This window comes from Zingiber officinale, chromosome 1A, assembly GCF_018446385.1.
Source record: "Zingiber officinale cultivar Zhangliang chromosome 1A, Zo_v1.1, whole genome shotgun sequence".
In the NCBI taxonomy this organism is placed as follows: Eukaryota; Viridiplantae; Streptophyta; class Magnoliopsida; order Zingiberales; family Zingiberaceae; genus Zingiber; species Zingiber officinale.
Genome location: NC_055987.1, coordinates 19,568,121 through 19,577,724, shown reverse-complemented (window position 1 = coordinate 19,577,724; position 9,604 = coordinate 19,568,121). Strand labels below are relative to the sequence as shown.

At 37.0% G+C, this 9,604-nt stretch overlaps 1 protein-coding gene across 1 annotated transcript; it reads left to right on the top strand.

The window, feature by feature from the left end:
- Window positions 1–505: 505 nt before the first annotated feature.
- Window positions 506–4,697, top strand: LOC122020175 (zinc finger CCCH domain-containing protein 25-like). The gene is made up of 5 exons (XM_042577971.1): window positions 506–663; window positions 838–1,087; window positions 3,084–3,193; window positions 3,288–3,481; window positions 4,077–4,697. Exons 2-5 carry the CDS (start codon window positions 915–917, stop codon window positions 4,383–4,385), a joined length of 786 nt encoding a protein of 261 aa, XP_042433905.1. The 5' UTR covers window positions 506–663; window positions 838–914; the 3' UTR covers window positions 4,386–4,697.
- Window positions 4,698–9,604: the final 4,907 nt, after the last annotated feature.

The following is a 9,604-nucleotide window of genomic DNA, read 5'->3' as shown; positions in this document are numbered from 1 at the left end:
GTGTTAATTCAATTAATTTGATACTAATTTAATATAATTTTTTATTTCTTAAATCAATCTGGTTAATTAGGTGTTAATCGAAATAATCAATTTTTAATTTAATTTAATTAATTCGATTTTAATAAAATTTTCATCCGATTCGATTACTCAATATTAAATTAATATAATTGAAATGAATTTTACCGTTTCAATATCATTTCATAAAACAAAAAGTCACGACACATATATCTAAAATACTAAACAATTAATAATAAGAATAAATAATATATATATATAACAATAATAATTAAAATTAATATAAATTTAATCTAATTAAATTTATTTAGAATAATAATAATATAAATAATAGTTAATACAAAAAATTATATGATTATATAGATTTTTTAAAAAATTTAAAATTATTTTTATTATATTTTATAATATTATATATTAAACTGATTATATTTTTAGAAAATGAATTTTATTTATTAAAATATAAGTTCTAAATTTCCATTAACCTGCTTCTTCTCTGTCTTCTCTCACGTTTCGCGCCTCACACGTCGAAACCCTAAATCGCCGCCCCCGCCGCCGCCTTCTTCGACAGCACGCCAGCTTGCCGATCAGGCCACGCCGGAGCGTCTCCGACGTCGTTGTTCGATTAATCCGGAGGGTCTCGAATCTCAGGTACTTCTTCAGTTCTTCTCTTCTCTCCGTCCAGCCTGTTGAGTTCGCCTCTCTTTCCGCCCCGCCCCCGCCCCCGCCCCCGCCCCCTGCGGCCTGCTCCTGCGGTGCGCTCGGCCGCGGGAGGCTCCATCGCTTGTTCCCACTGATTCAGCTTTTTTTTCGTGTTTTTTTTAGGACTCCGACGGGCATCTTACCAGATACTAGTTCATTCTAAAGCAAATCGAGCAACTAGATAGACAGAAAAAGAAAAAATGAACCCATTGACGCTGGTGAAGCGTACTCAGAAGATTAATTTGACTGAGGCGGCGCTAGGTATTTCGGATGGGGCCTCTTGGCACGCTAAGTACAAGGACTCTGCCTACATCTTTATTGGTGGCATTTCCTTCGACCTCACGGAAGGCGACCTTCTTGCAGTCTTTGCACAGTAGGTCCTCTCTCTCGTTAATATTATTATGATAATTGTTTGCTTACTCTTCTCTACTGCAAACTGCACTTAAATGTCAAAGTTGAACTTTTTTTCTTTAGATTATTATACATCGCTGTTCTTGGATTTGGGTTGGTGCCTGCATAGCCATGGCTATCAGTGTTGTTATATTGTTTCCTAATTTCCAGTAGCCTAAAAATTCTTAAAAAATAATGAATAAACTACTGATCTATCAAATGCTAGCTTTTATTACGCAAGCAATTCATGTTCTTCACATATTCAATTTATATAAAAAGGGGCAGCTGTGAAGCTCCCGCTAGTGCGGAGTCTTGGGGAAGGGTTGGACCACAGTGGATCTATTGTATGCAGACTTATCTTATATTTTGCAAGAGATTGTTTTGGCGACTCGAGCCCATGATCTCAAGGTCACATGACAACAACTTTACCGTTGCGCTAAGACTTCCCTTCAGTTTGTAATTTCTCTTAAATAAGTCCATGATGAACTGATTTTGGTTAAAATTCAGTGAAATCATGGACGAGTCCAATATGCATTGGTAACTACTAAGGCCTGCATCACGTTGTTTAAGCAGTTATAATTGAATATCATGTTCGGTTTAGTAGTCAAACTTGAAATAAATATGTCACATTATTATTGAATTATTTTCCGGAAAAGCATGGCATATTCAATTTTAATGTTGTAGCTTTTGTTTCTACAACTAGTAGAGCAATCAGTTGTTGGCCTAGGGACGGGTTGGCGGGGGCGCTGGGGCGAGCGAATCGCCTTTTGCCGCATGAAGTAAAAAAAATTAAATTGTCATTATCACTTAGGAGATTCAAGAGAGATTCATAAGATCTGTAATTGGTCTTAGCTAATAGAAGTTCATCAAAGTTTTCCAAAGAATATCCATCGCAACTAAAATTCTTATGATTAACTTGGATGAAATTAACTTATTAGGTCCATCTGTTAATCGAAAATGTTCCAGCTCTAGTTGATAGTAGACCACTCATCTAAGCTTATAAGACTTCTTTATTGGCTCACAACTCACCATGTGAACTAAGCTAGGACATTGCAATCTCCCTCACTTAAGGATTGACATCCCTTTAGAACACTAAGGGCAACTCATAGCTTAGAATCATCCCTAATTAGCATGCCTAATCAATGGCATGTAAGGCTCAATGATGCCTATACCATCACATATGTAGCCTTCCAATGCCTCTCCAAGCATAAGATTAGGATGCCAATTTTTAAAGTCCGCTTAGAGGAAATAAGTGACCCATTAACTCGCTAGATCCAACCTCCGACCCAAATGCCTAAGCTCTATATGATAGTAGCTCACTTATGTAACCTCCTTATTAATTTACTACTTTGCATACGAGGCTAAACTGGTTGTCACAAGAATCCAGAAAAATAATCTTGAAACTATGGCAAGGGAATGCCTCAAATCTTTGCAATAACATACTACTAAAACCAAAGATCCCTTACCATTTCTTTTAGTTTTGATAATAGGTGAGCAAAATAATGGTGAAATATTATACATCAACAAAGAAGTGTTTTTATAGGTTACTGGAAATCTAGCATATGCTAAATTACCCTTTATGCAACGTAAGAGCACTTTAGTTGAACTAGGTAACCTTCCTGCTCTGTTGGTTCCTTGTTTGCTCAATTCCAACATTGATTCAATCACGCCTATATTTGATGTAAACCTTGCTGTTAGTCATGAGATGCCTGATCCTAGCTGGTTAACTAAGATTGTTAGCAACTCTCTTTGCACACTTAGGTTGTTCTAATCAAATGAAAACTAAAACTCCCATATTGATGTATTTTTCGCCTAACCAAAATCTTGTTCTTTGTAATGATTGTAGAATTTCTTGATCCTTTTGAGGGTGACACACCTCAGTCAAAGTACTTTTTTTTCATCTTAAAACTGCAATCGATGATTTTGATAACTCTGCATCGGCTTTATATTTACTGAGTACACTCTTATACAAATGTCAGGTATGGAGAGGTTGTTGATGTTAATCTTGTGAGAGACAAGGCTACTGGTAAGTCGAAAGGTTTTGCCTTCCTTGCATACGAAGATCAAAGGAGTACTATCCTGGCTGTAGGTGTGTTGTTTGTATCTCTATTTACTCTCTGTATATATTGCCACTCACATGTAAATGACAATTACAAATTTTGTGTTTGTATTTCCTTTTGCAGATAATTTAAATGGGGCTAAGATCCTTGGTCGAATTGTGAGAGTTGATCATGTTAGTAATTATAAGAAAAAGGAAGAAGAAGAAGAAGATGAGGAGGAGCGGCAAAAGAAGAGAGAGGCACGAGGTGTATGTCGTGCCTTTCAAAGAGGTGAATGCAAGTGGGGTGATGCATGCAAATTTTCTCATGATGAACAGGTATGATTTTTTTGATAGTTGAAACACATCAGTGTTAAAGTCATTACTTTCTCTAGTTGGAAATTTGAGAAAATATTAGCAATGGCACCAGTTTGAATCATTTTGGTTTCATTAGTTTGAGCTAAATCCCTTTTATATTTTTGCACCGTCTAGTATGATTCTTGTTAGGTTGAATTTAAGTACATTAATGCATATAGATTTGCCTAGTTTGGAGAGTCAATTGGTCTTAATTTATGCAAGGAGATCCTAATGCAGAACGAAGGATAATTCCTGCATAAAATGTACAAATCACTGCCATCACTTTGATTAGCAATGAGTCGTAAGAGTCATATATGGGAATAGCTGTCAAATGACAGTGTACAAGTATGTTTCTTTTGAGTTAGTTACTTTGAAGAACTTAGTTTCCAATTACCATAGCAGATGCTCCTTTTTGATAAAAATATAACATTTTTTTTGACAGATGATTCTCATTGCTTTTATATGTTTTTGCATTCTGAATTTTTTTTCCCTTTTTTCTTTGTAGGCTCATTACATGTTTTACTCTGTAATTGAATTGTTTGTGGCCATATATGATTGACTTGTGTTTATTTGGCAGAGATGTGCAAACACAGGCTGGGGAGCCAAGGACCGCGAGCCAAGATGGAATCATGACAAATATGATGAGCCTCCTAAGAGTCGAAAAAATATCTCACAACGGACGTCAGATCATAACGAGTATCATCACAAGGCAAGGGAGGGCGATGACGAGGACATACATCACAGGAAGTCAAAGAGGGACAACTACTCAGAGAGGTGGAGATTGAAAGGAGATCATGAGGAGAAGCGTCATAGGCACGAGAGAGAACGCTCCACCCGCCACCGGAGTAGGGAAGATGAAGAATCTCAAAGGAGAACTCGCACATAGGGACTTTTACTTTAGTGTGGTCCATGATGTACACTTTGATGATCCATATTGTGGACCATAATTTCTACAAATGTAAAGAACATGGTAATTTATTTTCAACCAACTTGAGGGCAACTGTAATGGGGGTTTATAACTAGGGTTTATGCTATAAACCCCTCATTATAAACCTCACCCTCCATTGCATGAATGAGGTTTGTAATTTTTTTTTTATAAATCGGTCCTAAAATCTTGAGACTGGTTTATAAAAAAAGTTGTAAAAAGTGTTTATATTTTTTCTCTTAATCCCGTTGAATGCCCTTTGTATGTCCACTACATGCCCTTTGCATGTTCACTGAATGTTAGAGGGTAGACAAATTTATAATAATGGAGAGGTTTCAAAACAAGTGAAGTTTTTAACTTTTGATGTGATAATGATGTGGTGGGATATAAATCTTTGTACAGAGTTTACGACTGCGGGTGTTCTAATGGTATCATTTTTAGAAGTTCTTAACCCTTATTTACATAAATATATGTCATCATATTGAGTGAGACCGTTTAGAAGTACTAAAGTTTTGAAACCAAACAGTAGTTAATAACTAGTTAATAGAAGTGTGAATAACTTGGAGGTTCGTTATTAAATTCAATTTTGCTTCCATTTGAATATGTTATCAATGATATTGAACAGGTTCAAATGGATTTAAAATTTTACATTTGGTATTAGAGTTAGGTTTGACCATGTTTTAGTTTTATTTAATTGTGTTTGGAATTTACTGTTTATATGCTAATTTTGTAAATTTATGTTAACTAATTTGAGCATAATAAAATTAATTCTTAAGTAACTCTGGTAAGCTTAGCTTCATATTGAATTTTTGTTTGTATAATCTATTGTTTATTTATTTTATACAAGCAATGCAATGTTTAATTAAATAATATGAGCACATTCTAAATTAAATTTATATTTCTTAAGATTTTATGCAATAATATGAAGTTCAGAAAATAATTGATGTTTAGTGATCATATAATTTTAATTAATTTAGGGGTTGCCTCTCCTTAATTGATTAAAATTATACAATAAAATTTATTTAAGATCATATATAGAAAATAAACATTAATAGTAATGCATCATATGTAATAATAGATCTTATTCCACATAAATTTTTATTATATTTTGTATGATTAATTAGGATAACGATCAAATTATATTTTTTAATTTATCCAATAGAATTAGAAAAGGCAATATGATTTGATAGATTTATCGTTAGATTAAAATGAATCTAATTGAATTAGAACTTTAGCTCATAGGTAAATTTTATGTCACTAGATCTAAATTTTATTTGATTTTATATTGATAAAACATGTGACAAAAGATGAAATTATTCACTCTCAGGGCTCTCGTCGCACTCGATCCCAGACCATCACAAGGTAAAACATGTTCTATGGTTTGTTGCCCCCACGGGCGGGATCAGCCGGTTATGACATGGTATTCTTGCATCATGAGTCGGGAGGTCGAGGGTCTGCGGCAGCAATTGCGATAACATCAATATCTGTCCGTGCTAAACACCTAAGACCGCCATGTCATAGCTGGGCCCGTATTCACCGTGATTTACTCCCTCTCATACTTGTGGGGCCGGGGTGAGGGGGCCGTTGGGTTGGCGGTTCCAACCTTGCATCATGTTCTATGGTTTGTTAACTTCAAATTTTAATGACGAGCAAATTTGTTAAATTAATTCAGCAAATTAACATATTAATTCGCTAATATGAAATATGATGTTCCTGAGCTCAAAGGAGATAATTATAAAGTTTGTAAGGAGAGGATTCCTGTGCTATTAAAAAGGACGAACCTCTTGTTATAACTGAAAGCAGCTATCAAGATGCAATTGATTTTTATGAAAAGTGAGAGTGATTTGATCGCCTCTCTATCATGTTTATAAAGATCAAAATATCTATTCGAATATGGGGGTCGTTAAGTCAATTTGACAATGTTCGAATTTTGCTTAAGGCCATTGATGATTAATTTATGACTTTAGATAAGGTAATGGCTATCACTCTAATAATATAGTTCTCATCCCTAAAAGCTCACCAGTGTTAAGCATATGCATTAGCATATCATGCGCATGAGGAATATAACAACTCAACTCAAAGTATTAGAAGTTGAGATGTTAGAATCCTTTTTGGTTCACTACATCATTTATAGGCTACCTCTACAATATGACCCATTTAAGATATCCTATAACACACATTAAAAAAAAAAAAAAAAAGGTCTATTAAGAAGTTGATGACCATGTGTGTTTAGGAAGAGAGTAGATTGTTTATAGAAGAATGTGAAAAAGTGAATTTAATTATTCTAAGAAAGTTGTAGAGGTATTAGCTCAATGAGAAAGGAAAAAATTATTCCTCAAAAAGGATATTAAGAAGGAGATTGTGTTTTTCTTTTGTCATAAATGTTGGGACACTTCAGAGCTTTGAAAGAGGGGGTTAATAACTTCTCACGCTTTGTCGATGATGATGTGTAGTGGATAAACTCGATACAAAACTCCACAATACTAACAATATGGATTTACTTAGTATCCACCTCAAGAAGAGGTGACTAATCCAAGGATATGTCCCTTATACACACTCTCCACTATGAAACACTCCTTCTCGATGTTGGTGCAATTCCCTTAGGTCAAGGTTGATCAAGTTGACTAAGTTTGAATTGACTCAAGCTTGAGCCATAATGTGTGAGTTTCGATGTTTGACAATATATGAAGATTGTTTTGACAATGTATGAAGATTGCAGGAGCAATCGTTCTTTTGGGGAGATTGATCAAGGTTGACCAGGTTAACAAGAAGAAGAGTCAAGCAGATCAAGGTTGACTAGATACTTGACTGGAAAAGTTCTAACTAGAAGTTAGGCAAGATAAGTCCATCAGGAAGATTGGTAGAAGAGGGAAATCCAAGTCGGTCACTGTTGACCGGACACTTGGTGTTGAAAGCTCTGGTGAGTAAAGCCAAGGAGAAGGAAAGTCCTGGTGAGTGAAGCCAGATAGTGAGTGAAGCCAGGTGAAAGACCTAATGAGTGAAGTTAGACAGATGAAAATCCTGGTGAGTGAAGCTAGGTGAAAGCCCTAGTGAGTGAAGCTAGGCAGTAAGATATCCTGGTGAGTGAAACCAGACAATGGAAATCCAAGTGGGTCAAGGATGACCGGACATCTGGTGATTGGAAGTCCAAGTAAGTCAAATAATTGACCGGATACTTGACACAAGGAGAAAAGTCCAAGTGGGTCAAGGGATTGACCGGACACTTGGTGAAGAAGTCCCAGTAGGTCAAGGTTGACCGGATGCTAGACAATGAGGAGTCCCAACAGGTCAAGGTTGACTGGATGTTGGATTTGGGAACTCTAGACTTGAGTTAGGCAAGTTAGGATTGGTTAATCGATCAGGTGATCAATTGAACCAGAGCCTAATCGATCAATCGATTGATTGGGAGTGTGCTGTGAGTGAAAGTAGCCTATTTATCAGCCGATCGATTGGGGAGACCTTCTCACGAGCATAGAGAGGTTCCCAATCGATCAGCCGATCGATTAAGCCATGCCAATCGATTAAGATTCCTTCCCTCTGGATCTTGGAGATAATAAGAGCCGGAAGCAAGCTTCTATATAACTTTGTATGGTCCTCCCCATTGAGGTGCCAATTTGGTAACATCTCCTACAAGCTTGACACGCTTCCACACTAAATCCCCTACTTGAAAGAATCAGGGGATAACCCTTCTGTGGTAATTTTGTCTCATTCGTTGTCGATAAGATGTAAGACGAGTTGATGCCTTATCTAGGGCTTCTTCAATAAGATCAAGTTCCATAAGCCGCCTATCGTCATTATCATCATCATAAAGTCGTCTACGATTAGATTCTATCCCCACTTCAATGGGGACTACTGCTTCTCCTCCATATAGTAGCTGAAATGGGGGTTATCCTTGTGGCCTCTCGAGGAGTAGTGTGGTAAGCCCAAAGCACACTGGGTAACTCATCTACCCAACTGCCACCAACATGATCTAGTTTAGTCTTAAGTCCTCGAATGATTTCTCTGTTGGTCACCTCTACTTGCCCATTACTTTGTGAATATGCTATAGAGGTGAATGCCTGGGTGATACCGTATCCTGCACACCACTCTCTAATTCTCTGTCCCTGAAATTATCTTCCATTGTCAGAGACTAATTTATGCAGGATACCAAATCTGTAGATAAGGTGTTGCCATAAGAATTTGATGACTGCATTCTCAGTAATTCTTGCTAACGGTTCAGCTTCCACCCACTTTGAGAAATAATCTATAGCTACTAATAGAAACCTTCTTTGAGCGGTGGCTAGGGGGAATGGGCCTACTATATCCATACCCCATTGATCAAAAGGGCAAGAAACGATGGAAGTCTTCAACAGTTGGGTAGGATGATGTGGGATATTCTGATGTCTTTGACAAGATAGGCATGTCCTTACGAGCTGAGCCGTATTTTCCTGTAGAGTAGGACAGAAATATCCGGCCAATAAAATTTTACGCGCTAGAGATCTGCCTCCAATATGACTACCGCATGAACCCTGATGAACCTCTTGTAAGATGTATTTCATATCTTCTGGTCCAATGCATTTGAGCAGGGGGCTAAAAAAGGCCCTTTTGTAAAGCTGACCCCCTATCAGAGTATACCTGATGGCTTTCTTCTTAAAGACTCTTGCTTGTTCGACATCACCCGGCAAGGTACCTTGTTGCAAAAAGGATATGATCGGTGCTCTCCAATCTCCTTGTATCTCGATGTTAGCTTGTCTTTCAATACAAGACACTAATACTGTTTGCTCTATTGGTCGATCTAAGTTCCAAGGTACCACAGCTGACGCAAGCTTTGCCAGTTCATCGACCGCTCGATTTTCTGATTGGGGAATTTTCTGTATATTTACCTCTTGGAATGTAACTTTCAATTTATCAAAAGTCTCTGCATATAATTTAAGCCGACCACTACTGATCTCAAACTTGCCTGACAATTGTTGTGATGCCAGCTGAGAATTAGAGTAAATCCATACCCGCGCCGCTCCTACATGCTGATCTGCTTGCAAACCAGCTATTAATGCTTGATATTCTGCTTCATTGTTGGTGACTCTATAATTTAGCTGGACAGAAAGTTGAACCCGATCTTCCCTGGGAGATATGAGAAGAATACCAATACCACTATCCTATCTGGTAGAAGACCTGTTTATATAAATCTTCCAAATCCCTTC